This window comes from Ranitomeya variabilis, chromosome 1, assembly GCF_051348905.1.
Source record: "Ranitomeya variabilis isolate aRanVar5 chromosome 1, aRanVar5.hap1, whole genome shotgun sequence".
Taxonomy (NCBI): domain Eukaryota; kingdom Metazoa; phylum Chordata; class Amphibia; order Anura; family Dendrobatidae; genus Ranitomeya; species Ranitomeya variabilis.
In genome coordinates, this window is record NC_135232.1 from 250,346,902 (window position 1) to 250,362,912 (window position 16,011).

The 16,011-nt window shown below is 41.1% G+C and overlaps 1 protein-coding gene across 2 annotated transcripts in view; it reads left to right on the plus strand.

Moving 5' to 3' along the window:
• MMP17 (matrix metallopeptidase 17) overlaps positions 1-16,011 on the plus strand; it is a 217,939-nt gene that overhangs the window by 187,729 nt on the left and 14,199 nt on the right. For both annotated transcript variants that reach the window (XM_077293320.1, XM_077293321.1), the window contains exon 8: positions 3,147-3,299. In XM_077293320.1, the coding sequence (XP_077149435.1) occupies positions 3,147-3,299 (153 nt within the window). The remainder of the gene's footprint in view (positions 1-3,146; positions 3,300-16,011) is intronic.

Consider the following 16,011-nt stretch of genomic DNA (forward strand, 5'->3'; position numbering starts at 1 on the left):
ATGGGGTCACTTGTGGGGGTTTCTACCGTTTAGGTACATCAGGGGCTCTGCAAACGCAACGTGACGCCTGCAGACCAATCCATCTAAGTCTGCATTCCAAACGGCGCTCCTTCCCTTCCGAGCTCTGCCATGCGCCCAAACGGTGGTTCCCCCCCACATATGGGGTATCAGCGTATTCGGGACAAATTGGACAACAACTTTTGGGATCCAATTTCTCCTGCTACCCTTGTGAAAATACAAAACTGGGGGCTAAAAAATAATTTGTGTTGAAAAAAAATAATTTTTTATTTTCACGGCTCTGCGTTATAAACTGTAGTGAAACACTTGGGGCTTCAAAGTTCTCAAAACACATCTAGATAAGCTCCTTGGGGGTCTAGTTTCCAATATGGGGTCACTTGTGGGGGGTTTCTACTGTTTAGGTACATCAGGGGCTCTGCAATCGCGATGTGACGCCTGCAGACCATTCCATCTAAGTCTGCATTCCAAACGGCGCTCCTTCCCTTCCAAGCTCTGCCATGCGCCGAAACAGTAATTTTCTCCCACATATGGGGTATCAGCGTGCTCAGGACAAATTGGACAACAACTTTTGGGGTCTAATTTCTCCTATTACCCTTGGAAAAATACAAAACTGGGGGCAAAAATATAATTTTTGTGGAAAAAAAAAGAATTTTTATTTTTTTCCAAACGCGACATGGCGTCCCATCTCAATTCCAGTCAATTTTGCATTGAAAAGTCAAACAGCACTCCTTCCGTTCTGAGCTCTGCCATGCGCCCAAACAGTGGTTTACCTCCACATATGGGGTATCAGCGTACTCAGGACAAATTGCACAACAACTTTTGGGGTCCAATTTCTTCTGTTACCCTTGGGAAAATAAAAAATTGGGGGCAAAAAGATCATTTTTGTGAAAAAATATGATTTTGTATTATTACAGCTCTACATTATCAACTTCTGTGAAGCACTTGGTGGGTCAAAGTGCTCACCACACATCTAGATAAGTTCCTTAGGGGGTCTACTTTCAAAAATGGTGTCATTTGTGGGGGTTTCAATGTTTAGGCACATCAGGGGCTCTCCAAACGCGACATGGCGTCCTATCTCAATTCCAGTCAATTTTGCATTGAAAAGTCAAATGGCGCTCCTTCCCTTCCAAGCTCTGCCATGTGCCCAAACAGCATACTCAGAACAAATTGTACAACAACCTTTGTGGTCCAATTTCTCCTGTTACTCTTGGTAAAATAAAACAAATTAGAGCTAAATTACATTTTTTGCGAAAAAAAGTTAAATGTTCATTTTTTTTAAACATTCCAAAAATTCCTGTGAAACACCTGAAGGGTTAATAAACTTCTTGAATGTGGTTTTTGAGTCATATAGACCCCTCAAAGTGACTTCAAATGTGATGTGGTCCCTAAAAAAAATGGTGTTGTAAAAATGAGAAATTGCTGGTCAACTTTTAACCCTTATAACTCCTTAGCAAAAAAAATTTGGGTTCCAAAATTGTGCAGATGTAAAGTAGACCTGTGGGAAATGTTACTTATTAAGTATTTTGTGTGACATACCTCCGTGATCTAAGGGCATAAAAATTCAAAGTTGGAAAATTGCGAAATTTTCAAAATTTTCGCCAAGTTTCCGTTTTTTTTCACAAATAAACGCAGGTAATATCAAAGAAATTTTATAACTAACATGAAGTACAATATGTCATGAGAAAACAATGTCAAAATCACTGGGATCTGTTAAAGCGTTCCAGAGTTAAAACCTCATAAAGGGACAGTGGTCAGAATTGTAAAAATTGGCCCGGTCATTAACGTGCAAACCACCCTTGGGGATAAAGGGGTTAATGAAAAAAGTATACAGTAACACTGAGTTTCTTACATTTGTTGTGTAAGATGGGATTCATATGGTATTTTTGATGTAATTTTGAAAAGTAATCCTTTTTTTCTCTTGGGTACTTTGGGATTATGTCAATAGGTTTTTGCTACGTAATCTGACAGCAGCATGATGTAAGGACACAGACCTTATCCCAGCGATGTATCACTTACAGTAGAATCAGTTTTCTTTGCCGCAGATGTATCAGTTCTCTGTAAGCTAAGCCCTGTATAACCCCACCAATACCACCAATTGGCAGCTTTCTGTATACATTGTAAATTGCCAAGAGGTTAATTTGTGGTTGGGACAGGGTTAGACTAGGAGGAACAAGCCACCTAGTCCTCTAGTGATAATCTCCTGCTGATAAAACACTAATTTTATTGAAACAAAAACACATCTCAGTAATTGACACATTACTGAAATCAGGGTTTCTGCCCTTACACCATACTGATCTTGGATTATATAGCAAAAACTTACTGACAGATTCTCTTTAAATAATTTATGACTAGCTCTAAAAAATGTTGAAAAAGCAGACTTACTATTAAGCCGAACTAAGGCTTTATTCACACTGTTATTTTTCTTTTTCCATTGGATTCTCCATTGCTTTTTGACAGTGGGAGTAGATTATACCTATATACTGATGCTGTAATTCAGTGAGATCCATCAGGGGGATTAAAAAAAACATCATATCTGTCAAGGTTGTGTTATAATGGTATCATAAGGGATGAAGCTATAGTGGGCTCATAGTTAACAGTCTCATATAGGAGGAAAAGGGGATATGGGAGAGTCAGTTCACCATATTTAAATCTCTTGCAGAGGTTCCACTCATGTAGTGAATTACAACTTCACGTTTATTTATAACGCATAAAAGGAACATGTTGAGGGCACACACAGAGGGATTAACAATCAACGAGTTTCAAATGTGAGGTCTTAATCATGGTTAAGACCTGTGGTGTTATCATGGTTAATCTAATATAATGGTTAATAATAATGGTTAATATAATGGTTAATCATGGTTAATCCCTGTGTGTGCCCTCAACATGTTCCTTTTAATGCGTTATCAATAAACTTGAAGTTTTAACTCATTACGCTGAAGAAATGCTTTTAAATAGTTAAGTCTTACCCCAATCATGGAGCCTGAGGGGCTTTAAAGTTCCTACTGTTACATAGGAAGATACCAGTTTTATAAATTGGTAGGTGGGGGCACTATTACATGTTTTGCTTTGAGATATTCATGGTGATTATATTTTCCTGTTATCACTTACATCTATTTTCATCTTTGTAGGCAAGTATTTCTGGAGACTCACCCGTAATAAACATTTAGTTTCCCTCCAACCGGCTCAAATTCATCGATTCTGGAAAGGTTTGCCACTAAACATGGATAGTGTGGATGCAATTTATGAGAGAACCACCGATCACAAAATTGTCTTCTTTAAGGGTAAGTGTAAAAAAAACATGAAAATAATGTAGTGAGATTCAAGAGTTAGGAAATCACTAAAACACCAAGACTATAATCTACCTCACTGCAAAGTCCCTGGCAGAGGGAGGAGAGGAGCAGCTGGGTCAAAAGTTGAAGAGAGGGTGGTGCTGGGCTGCCGGGGACTTTGCAGTGATGTAAAATTGTAGTTCTAATGATGACTCATGCAGGGAAACTGGTGCTTAAAAAATAATAAAAGATAACATTAATTTATGGATTCTACAAGCTGAAAACAAGAACAGGAACCTAGCTCTCTGTTAGGTTTTTCAGCATATTTGCTACGCTATCAATATTATGTACCATTCACTTTGATAACACTGTGAAAATGTGACATTCACTGTGCGGTTGTTGTCAGTCCTACACAGTCACTAATGTGTGATCGTAACACACTTCATACCACTGGCTATTCTTTCACTGGCATCCTCAGAGGACTGGAAGCTAATAGTATCTGATTGCTGTCAGTCGGCAAAAATGTTATTTATACTGCCCATTCAAGATTCTTAATAAAAAGTAACAAACTCAATGTGACATTAGGGATCACACACTAATGACTGTTTAAAGATCAAAACGCCAGAATTATCCTTTTTCAGTTGCCGCACCTCCACAAAATAATGCAATTGAAGAAAATCCAGTTTCCAGATCCCAATGAAAATCTGCTCATTTATTACAAAACATTGAAACCACCTCAGTGCAAACCATACAAGTACAAGTTCTTCTCACTAAATTACAATATAATCAAAAAGTTAATTTTTTTCAGTACTTCCATACAAAAACTGAAACTCATATATTATATAGAATCACTACAAACAGAGTGATCTATTTCAAGTGTTGTAGGTCCACTGTGTATTATCAAGATCAAAGTCAGCGCAGCCGTCTACCAGGAAATTTTAGCACACTTCATGCTTCCCTCTACCAACAAGCTTTTTGGAGATGGAAATTTCATTCTCCAGCAGGACTTGGCACCTGTCCACACTGAAAAAATACCAATACCTGGTTTAAAAACAACAATATCACTGTGCTTGATTGGCCACAAAAGTTGCCTGACCTTAACCCCATAGAGAGTCTATGGGTATTGTCAAGAGAAAGATGAGAGACACCAGACCCAACAATGCAGACGAGCTGAAGGCTGCTATCAAAGTAACCTGGCCTTCCATAACATCTCAGCAGTGCCACAGGCTGATCTCGTCCACGCCACACCACTGTGATGCAGTAATTGATGCAAAAGGAGTCCCGACCAAGTATTGAGATCATTTACTAAACAAACATTTCAGTAGGTCAACATTTTTGATTTTAAAATCATTTTTCAAGCAAGTGTTATAAAGTATTCTAATTTACTGAGATAATGACTTTTGGGTTTTCATTGGCTGTAAGCCATAATCATCAACATTAACAGAAATAAACACTTGTAAAAGAACGGGGTGATGCCGCGCTCAGGGGTTAAATGGACGTAACACGGAGTGAATAAAAACTGTTAAGAAATGCCCAGAACCTGTGTACAAATGTTCATATACATAAATGATGCGTAGCGGGAAAGTGCTTACCCGACAAGTAGATACGCTTGTGGTCCCAGTATGAGACCCACAGGGTTACCCAATCCAGCGACCGCTGAAGGCTGTTGCGGCGTGTATGGGGAATGAGGGAGCAGGAGTATGTAGCAGCTGACGCGGTACCTGGGAGCCCCGGCCAAAGGCGTCCCTGGCAACCGCGAGGAGGAAGATGGCTGCTAGCGCCGGCTCACGAGTGCCTGTACTGTGACGTCACAAGAGGTACGGAGCGGCGTTGGGGCCACAAAGGAATGACTAACCAACGCGTTTCGAAGGTTCTCGGCCTTCTTCGTCAGGGTTACCGTATGTCATTCCATCTTCTCCCTATATACGCTAAACTGTGCCGCTACTCCGCCCGCAACCCGCCTCCCCACTACTATACACTGAATCGGGAACGCTGTGCAGGATCCTAGTCTCTATAGTAGGCTGAGCGCTGCTGATCCAGTAAATCAAATTTGTTATATCCAGAATGTAGCCCATTTAGACCTCTAGACTTGGCCTTCACATTAGTACATGACTATATATTTAAAATTAAATACTTTATTAAAGTTGCATAATTAAAACCTTGACATTATAAACTATATGACCCTCTTAATGAGTGGATCATTTTGCTTGTTTTAGGTGGTTATTGCCCCCAAGCAAGCGTAAAAACAACGATTAAAAGGGTATGTGGATCCCCCGCCGATGGCGAGACCCGGTTCCCCCCGATGTTGTGGAGTGGTTTTCAGAATTTGAAACCATCTTTAGGATGGAGGAAATTGATGCAGACCTTTCACAGACAAGGGTCTCCTTTTTAGGCATCTGGACTGAATGGATTCTATTTAAAGATTCTGCTCATTTCCCTGACCTGTTTACCTGAATACACCTGTCTATTCTACAGTCGATTACTAAGCTACTCTTCTTTTCTTTTCGTGTTCTCATTTTATATTTCTTTTCTTGAGCCCCACCTACGTGGGCTCCCCCCTCTATTTCCTCCTCTTTCTATCTCCCCCTGGGTGAGCTGTTCACCTTCCACCAGCTCGGTGTGATAGGTCTGTACCATGATTTACCAGTTACTTTTATAATGTTACTATTTGGGTGCATGTCTCGCTCTAGGGGACATGGGCGAACTGATTTTAGGTATGCTTTCTTTTATTCACGGTAATGAAAGTCCTCGCCTGTTGCGGGGGCAAGGAGTTATTGCTTATATGTTAAAGTTACCGGTTTTTTTTTCTTTCTTTTATGTAAGATTTATGCAAGGTTTGTGAACGAGTGTTTTTTGTGTTACTCTTCTCGAATTGTATATTATAAGAAAAAGTACTTTGATCATTGTCGTAGTTTTCAACTACTGTTTTTCTTGTAAAATTCTCTTCTCTTTAATAAAAATATATTTACCCAAAAAAAAGGGTATGTGGAAACTCCTTGGGAATTAAAAAACATTAAAAACCATTAAAACACTTAAACGTGTGGAGATACCTATCCCAGGGATATGGCCCTATTATTGTGCCTCTTAATTATGATTACCCTATTAGGGCCCCTAGGGTAGTATCAATATCTTCATATATTAAGTATTAGACTACCCCCCCTATATATTCAGTATTGTGTGTGTACATCCTTAACGGAGTTGTGGGAATGAAGAGAGGGAGAGGCAAGGGAAGAACAGGGAGAAGGGGAGAACCGGGAAAAAAAAGGGGGGGATACGTATAACAGAAGGGGGGGGGGAGGAAATGAATTATGTATCTATTACCTAGGGGAAGAAGCGAGGGGGATCATGGGGAGGATTATAGATATCCTTGCTGTCTATCCCCAAAGGTTTCAAGAAATACCATACGTGTATTTACTAAAATGTAATCCATTATGATCATGATACCCATTTTAGAGGGCATACAACTCTAACTCCTGATTCAGACCCCTTGGGGATAGGCTATCCAGTAAGAATATCCACTGAGACTCGATTCTCGACATCTGTTTGAGGAAGTCCCCTTTCCTTGGGTTCGGTTGGATCTTCTGGATTCCACAGAAGTGTATGTCCTTTATCTTTCTTCCATGGCTCTCTACAAAATGTCGCGACAAAGGGTGTCCCTAATATCCCTTTTGGATGTTGGTAAGATGTTCTTTGATCCGTACCCTAAGCTCCCTCTTAGTCCGACCGACATATATTTTATTGCATGGACATATGATAATATATATAACCCCCGTGGAAAAACAGGAGATTTTATTTCTAATACTAAAAATCCTCGTATTACTAGTGTCCCTGAATTGCACCTGACAGGTTTTTTTTAAAGTTGTATTAATACAACTGAAACAACTGCCGCAAGGTGTAAACCCCATATTAGAGCTTGAAGGAATCCTGGTGTTAGATGTAGGTTTGCTGAAGGCCAGTTTATTTGTTGGAGCAAGAAGGTTTCCCAAAGTTTGGGCTTTCCTAAAAACGAACTTGGGGCAAGGTGGTAAAAATTCCCCCACCACCTTATCCCTTAATAAGATCTCCCAGTGTTTGCGTATGATGCCTTGAAATTTTCTATATCCCGTGTGAAATTGAGTAATAATTGGTAAGGTTTTTATTTGTTCTGGTATGTTCCTGGTCTCCCCCACTTTAGTTTTGTTCCCATTTATTAGTGAGTCTCTTGGTATATCTCTCACCTGGTTTCTGGCTCTCTCCAGTGCAGTTAAGGAATATCCTTTATCCACGAACTGCTGTGTCAGATATTCTGACTCATTTTCGTAATCCTTAATATTCGTACAGTTTCGTCGGACTCTTGTGAACTGACCCTTGGGGATATTATTAAGCCAGACAGGCAAGTGGCAGCTGGTTAGATGGATATAGCTATTCGCCTCAACTTCCTTCCGATAGCATTTCGTAAGTAGTTGGTTCTCCTCGATATATATAGTGAGGTCCAGAAAGTTGATTTCGTTGGGACTTATAGTAGGCATGAATTCGAGGCCGAAATCATTGATGTTTAGGTTAGACAAGAATAATTCCAACGCACTCCTTGAGCCGTCCCAAATGATTATCATGTCATCTATAAATCTTCGCCACAGGATTAGACCTTCATGTAAGCGTCCATTATTGTATACGTAGGACTCCTCCCACTTGGCTACGTATATATTTGCAAAGCTGGGCGCAAACCGCGTACCCATCGCGGTCCCCCTTGTTTGCAGGAAGAATCTATCCTCATACATAAAGTAATTATGTTTTGTGATGAAGGTGATTCCCTCTTGGATGAACTGGATCTGATCCTCTTGGTATATCCCCAGTCTATGGAGGAAACACCCCGCCGCTTGGCACCCTTTTTCCTGGTTGATCACAGTATATAATGATTTTATATCTAAGGTTGCTAGCAGATATTGTGGTTTCCAGGCAATAGTATTTAGGACTTGTAGCATGTGCCCTGTGTCCTTTAGATATGCCGGGATGAGCGGCATGCACTTTTGCAGATGAGTATCCACATACCGGGATAGATTCGCCGTCAGGCTATCCACCCCTGCAATAATAGGTCTTCCCGTTAGTTTTGTTTTGCTCTTGTGTAACTTCGGTATATGATAGAACACTGCTATACTGGGGTTCTCCTTGTATACAAAGTGGTATTCTTTTTTATTTAGGATACCCAGGGATTTGCCCTTCGTACACAAAACCTTAAGTTTGCTCACATAATGCGAGGTGGGGTCTCCTGTTAGCTTCTTGTATGTTGTCACATCGCTCAGAAGTCTTTCAGCTTCTTCTTGATACATTGTGCGATTGAGAACCACGATACCACCTCCTTTGTCCGCTGGACGGACAATGATATCATTGTTAGTCTGAAGCTTTCTCAGAGATTCTCTCTCTTGACGATTCAAGTTATGTGAGATGTATATGGACCTTTGCTTCTTCTGATCTAATTTCCTGATATCCGCTGTTACCAATGTGTCAAACGTATGAAATGTATTGGAGTATTCCTGTACCGGATTAAACGTTGAAGGTTTGGCTAATGAGGTGTGAACAAATTTGGACGATTCCTGGGTATTGTTTCTAATTGCTGCCCGTTCTTTTTTCATGAAGTATTTCTTCAACGCTAAATTCCGTAGGTACTTCTTCATACTCACATATAGGTTAAATGGTTTTGCTGAGCTGGTGGGGGCAAATTTTAATCCTCTTTGCAGTAGAGCCACCTCGCTTTCCGTTAACCGATGTGTGCTTAGATTGTAGATTTCTTGGGCATCTCTAGTTGAGTTTATTATCTTTTTGGAGAGTTGCCTACCCCTCTTACCCCTTCTTGTTTTTTGTTTCCTACCCGGAAAAAATCCCGATTCACAGACGAGTGTGCGGTTGGATTATTAGCTTTTTTCTTTTGGGCAGGGCCTGACATTTTTTTATTATTATTGTTGTTGGTTGCAATTTTCTTTCTATTGGTCGCAGTGTGACCTGAACTGCTATCAGGTTTTTTTGCCACAGAACTCAGATTCCTAGCCGGGAGGAAACTCTTTTTGTTTGTTTGGGCCTCCCCATTATTGATATTTCTATGGGACGTTGTTGGCGCTGGGGTAGCGCTAGAACATGCTGGTGTTCTCTCATCCTGGTCCCTACCCCCACCCCACAACAGTGGGGAGTATATATTCGTGATTTGGGTGGATAGAGGGGTCAGGTTGCTTATCCCTGCTCTGGGACTTGGGTATATGTCAGATGGTGTATCTGGATACACTGAGAACTCCAAAGTTTTGTCAGGACTGTCAGGATTTTGGATTTCAACCACCACTGACGTTTCCCGTTCCATTGCTTGGGCTGAATAAGATTGGTCCCTTCTACGTACTGGTGTATACTGTGTTGAATTAGAATTCGTACATGAGAGGTTGAAGGATATATCCCTCTCTTCTTGAGTTTCTACGGCATTATATTCATCCAGGACCACTAATTCCCTCGTGTTGATCTGTAAGGGGTTCAGCCTATCTATCCCTGATTCTGGGGCAGGATAATCCATATAGGTCTGCTCTGGAACATGGTCTCGTTGGAATTTTCTTACTTTTTTATTTATAATTTCTGTTTCTCTCTCTCTCAATCTATGCATGATACTCTCTGCTAATTCATGCGCTTCATCAGTCATGGTACATGTTTTCAACTGTGTGAAGGTGTCCAAGATTTGATTGCTTGTTTTTTTCAAATTAAGCACTCTTTTGTCAATGATGAACTGTAGTGCTTTGAAGGAGAAGTCTTCAAACATATTTTCCCATTCTTGTTTGGTGGCAGGGTCACCAAAATCCCCTGTGAGGGTCTTATGAATTGTTAGACCTCTGGGGATAATACGGGATTGTAAGTATTTTTCTAGGGACACCACTTCCCACATGTCCCTCATCTCAGTAAAAAGTAGCTTTTCCAATGCTTTGAGAAGGTTAATAACCCTATTATGTGTAGGGAAAGTGGGGGTGTTAATACTACAACGTTCCTTAATATAACGTAGACGTGAATTTCTATCTTCCACTAGTGCCTGAATCACCATTGTGGGGCTGCCTGTTGGAGTGGGGGCACAGAAATAATAGTAACTGGATGAAGACAAACAACTCACACTTGCGCTCACCACACAATACTGAATATATAGGGGGGGTAGTCTAATACTTAATATATGAAGATATTGATACTACCCTAGGGGCCCTAATAGGGTAATCATAATTAAGAGGCACAATAATAGGGCCATATCCCTGGGATAGGTATCTCCACACGTTTAAGTGTTTTAATGGTTTTTAATGTTTTTTAATTCCCAAGGAGTTTCCACATACCCTTTTAATCGTTGTTTTTACGCTTGCTTGGGGGCAATAACCACCTAAAACAAGCAAAATGATCCACTCATTAAGAGGGTCATATAGTTTATAATGTCAAGGTTTTAATTATGCAACTTTAATAAAGTATTTAATTTTAAATATATAGTCATGTACTAATGTGAAGGCCAAGTCTAGAGGTCTAAATGGGCTACATTCTGGATATAACAAATTTGATTTACTGGATCAGCAGCGCTCAGCCTACTATAGAGACTAGGATCCTGCACAGCGTTCCCGATTCAGTGTATAGTAGTGGGGAGGCGGGTTGCGGGCGGAGTAGCGGCACAGTTTAGCGTATATAGGGAGAAGATGGAATGACATACGGTAACCCTGACGAAGAAGGCCGAGAACCTTCGAAACCCGTTGGTTAGTCATTCCTTTGTGGCCCCAACGCCGCTCCGTACCTCTTGTGATGTCACAGTACAGGCACTCGTGAGCCGGCACTAGCAGCCATCTTCCTCCTCGCGGTTGCCAGGGACGCCTTCGGCCGGGGCTCCCAGGTACCGCGTCAGCTGCTACATACTCCTGCTCCCTCATTCCCCGTACACGCCGCAACAGCCTTCAGCGGTCGCCAGATTGGGTAACTCTGTGGGTCTCATACTGGGACCACAAGCGTATCTACTTGTCGGGTAAGCACTTTCCCGCTACGCATCATTTATGTATATGAACATTTGTACACAGGTTCTGGGCATTTCTTAACAGTTTTTATTCACTCCGTGTTACGTCCATTTAACCCCTGAGCGCGGCATCACCCCGTTCTTTTACGATTATCCTCTACTTTTTTCTCCAGGATAGGCACAGATCCTGGTTTGTGATCCCAGCAGCTAGGGGTGTGTAACCCTCCAATCCCCCCTTCCTTTTCCCTGTCACCGACCTCTACCCTCAAGTGTGGTGAGCGCCAGTGTGAGTTGTTTGTCTTCATCCAGAAATAAACACTTGTAATAGATCAATCTGTTTGTAATGACTCTATATAATATATGAGTTTCACTTTTTGTATTATAGAACTGAAATAAATTAACTTTTTGATGATATTCCAATTTAGCCAGAAGCACTTCTATATAAAAACCATCTTAATCATTGCATATAGTAATGATGATTAAGAAGGTTTTTCTGAAACGCGTTTGCTGGATTTGATATATTCGTACGGTTTGCATCGAGGTGGCTTCAATGTTTTGTAGTAAATGAGACAGATTTTATACTCATGGGGATCCGGATGCTGGACTTTCTTCTATGGCACCAATGTCCAAGTTTCCATGCACCTGACCTGATTCAATCTGCGTGTCTGATTGGGAATACAGGCGAGCTTACTCTTTTCCATATGTTGTCCACAACATAATGCAATAAAAAAAAAATAAACACATCTTATGTAAGCCAAAATGGTGTCAATAAAAACATCAGCTTGCGATGCAAAAAACAAGTCCTCATACAGTTCATTCAAAGGAAAAATGAATAAGTTATGGGTCTCAGAAAATGGAGTCAGAAACCAAAAGCTGCCAGGTTAATTTTACTGCACAATGGAAGCTGTAAAAACAGAGCAAAAAAAAAAATATAGTCGCGAAATTGTTGTTGTTTTTTTGCGAATTAACCATAGACAATTTTTTCCCATTATCCTGTACATTATATGGTAAAATAAATTATTTAATTCCAAACTATAACTCATCCCACAAAAAATAAAGCCCTTATACGGCTATGTTAATAGAAAAATTGAAAAGCTTAAGTTCTAGTGTCGGGAAAAGTGTAAAAGCACGTTCTAAACGGGACGAGGGTTGTGGGGAAACAAAAACAAAAAAATCGATACCTACGGGGTCAGCACAACTTCTCTATACGCCATACTGTATTCTCTAGCAGTCTCCTGGCCTCTTCTTCCGACGGAAGCATCATGTGACTTCTGCAGCCAATCAGCAGCCCTCATCAGCTGTAGCAGGCTTATTATGTCCGCCAGTGGGAAAATCCAGACCAGGGTACAGTGGAGCGGCACTGGCCTGGTAAGTACATTTTTTACTCACCACACAGGACCCATAGAGAACGTGTTTTAAGAAAATGGAGAAGTGGACAACCCTATAAGCTACCACTACACACCAGTCCATATGTAGGTGGACAACAGCACACTGCATAGCCGGTTTATATGGTGTCAGAGCGGATGATAAATAATATTGATAGTGTAGCAAAATAAAGAACTGTGATTACTGTCTTATACCAATGGAGACACATGTTTTTTTAACCCTTTCCTCAATTTTAGAACAAGTAAATAAAGGTATATTTGAACATTTTGGGAAATTGGTATTAAACATATGGAGTTTCTATAGCCTTTAGGTGATGTATTCTGCAATTTACCCTTAATCTACCAAAGGGGCAATTTTAATGGGGAAAATGTAAAAAAAAAAAAAAAAAAAAAAAAACTAAAAGTCTATTTTAAAGATGTTTTAAGGAATTGTCTGAAAGTTTCAGTTGATGGTTTCTTAGAATAACACAATGACATACTGGAGTGCGGTCATCATTTCATTCAATGTATAGGCACAGCGCCATGAATATGGGTGAGGCTGTGCCACTTACTGCAGGGCAAACAGGGGTGGGCTGCAGCACCAGGCCCTTGTGTTTGGCTGACCTGTGGTGGTCTCAGGGTTGGATCTCCAAGCTATCATATTTTAGGAAAGGCCATTAATTGAAAGCCCTGAACAACCCCTTATTATGACTTGATGGTTTTTCGGGCAGGATATTATGGCAGCACACATATTAGACTCATGATGGAAATAATAAGGTCTAGCTAGCTAGAAGGTTTCAGACATTTAAGTTGTTTCTGACTTTTGACTCCCCTATGTTTAATTGCTTTGGAGGGCATCATATACTGTATTTATATGCATAGATACATCTCACATGTATTACTTATTCTGTCCTACACTTTGCCCTATACCATGAAAATATGACATCTCTGCTCAAGGTTAATGTTTTTATTGCTGGCCGTGTCCCACAAGGACTAATACATTCGTATCGCATTATTCTTATTTAAAATATGCATTGATTTAAGATATACACTAAATGCCAGAGAATATATGCCAAGGCAATTAAAGCAGACAGCAATGGCACTCACCATAACCTTCCGATCGCTCTTTAAACTGATACATAACCTATGAAAAGTGCAATAAAAGATTAATAAGATGACAGTTTTGGACTTAAAGATTAATTATAAAATGCGATATACGAATGAATTGTGTAAGTATCTTAAAGGAAACCTGTCAGGTCCCTGATGCATTTAAACTGCGCCCATAACCTTTTATTCTGTTACTTATGTATTAAAGTAATGTTTTATTTTATACAACTGCATATATTTGTGTAAGATGCAGGGCCGGCGTTAGGGGCAGGCAGACTAGGCAGCTGCCTAGGGCCCCCACTGCCCTAGGGGCCCCCAGCCAGTGGTGGACATACTGCTGAGGGCACTGCTCCGGGGCCCAGAGGTGGAGGGGGGCCCCTGCAGGCAGGCCCGGTATCATGCAGGATCGGGCCCCTCTCACTCCCTCCTGTAATCATTGAACACCGAGTGCCGGGGAGAGAGCGGGGCGCGAAGTGCAGGAGATCAAAAAGGGGGCGTGTCATGCAGGGAGAGACACTGGCCAATGAACGCTTTCCTCACTAGACTGAGGAGAGCGCTCACTGACTGCCGTCTGTCCTGCTGCATGGCGTGTCCTAATGGTGAGTGCTCACCTACAGCCAGGGGCCCCACAGCACAGCACATAGAGACATCAGTGGAGGAAGAGCAGGACTTACATGGGGTCTTCTGCTCCCTCCACTGTTCTATTCAGAGCAGGCTGCAGCATCTCCTCACTGTGAAGAGATGAAGGCAGGAGCTCACTGCACAGGACAGCACGGCAGCACCAGGGGGCTGATATCAGTGCTGTCTGCTCTGTGTCCCATCCCCCACAGTGGGTTCTGCAGCCCTCTCCAGCTGAACTATGTGACCTCATCCAGGGCTCATCTGATCACCTGTGAGCTGATATCACAGATTAGTATGTGTGTATGTATATGCTTGTATGTGTATGTATGTATATGTGCATCTGTGTATGAGTGTATCTATGTGTATGTTTCTATCTGTGTGTGTATCTGTGTGTATATGTACGGTATATGTGTGTATGTATGGTATATTTGTATGGCTGTGTGTATGCATGTACAGTATATGTGTATGTTTGTATGTATGTTTATGTGCATGTACATACAGTATATGTGTATGTATATCTGTGTGCGGTATGTTTATACTATATGTGTATATACTGTATGTGTGTATGTACGGTACGTGTATGTGTATCTGTATGTATGTACGGTATACAGTATGTGTGTGTATCTGTGTGTATGCACGGTATATGTATGTACGGTATGTGTATGTATGTACGGTATACTGTATGTATGTGTATTTGTGTGTATGTATGGTATATGTATGTACGGTATGTGTATACAATATGTGTATATAACTGTATGTGTGTATGTACGGTATGTGTGTGTATGTACAGTACGTGTATGTGTGTTATGAACTGGTGGCCTAGGAGCAGCATGGACGAGCTCTGGAATAGGTGGCCTCTATACTGACCGCAGACCCTGAACTTAACACATCAACTAGAAGTAGCCGTGGGATGTTCCTGTCACTGTCACTCCCTAGACACCTCGTCACGGCCGGAGGACTAATTACACCTAAAGGAAGAAACAGGAATACTATCTTGCCTCAGAGAAAATTCCCAAAGGAAAGGCAGCCCCCCACAAATATTGACTGTGAGAGGAGAGGGAAATTACAAACGCAGACTGAAAACAGACTTTAGCAAAGGAGGCCACGCTACCTAGAAAGAAAAGACAGGAAAGAGTACTGTGCGGTCAGTATTAAAATACTACAAAAATCCACCACAGAGAATACAAAAATCTCCACACCTAACTAAAGGCATGGAGGGTAACTCTGTGACTCCAGAGCTTCCAACTTGGCTGAGTAAATCTTAACACAGACAAAGCTGGACAAGAAAAAACATAGCAATTCACAGAACTATTAAGTCCACCGCATGTGGACTGCAAAAACAGAGCCAGGACTTATCTTTGATGATTTGGACAATCTAGAAGGAGAAACCAAGCAGAGATGTGGATCCCTAGAAAACAATGGACAACTGGCACTCAATAAAGAAGGAGCCAGACTAAATAGCCCTGTCCAAAGTGGAAGCAGCTGATGACTGTTGTGAAGGACAAACAGCAGCACTACCACTTATAACCACCGGAGGGAGCCTAAGAGCAGAACCCACAACAGAATTCACAACATATGTGTATCTGTATGTATGTACGGTATATGTGTGTATGCATGTAAGGTATATGTATGTATATGTATGTACGGTATATGT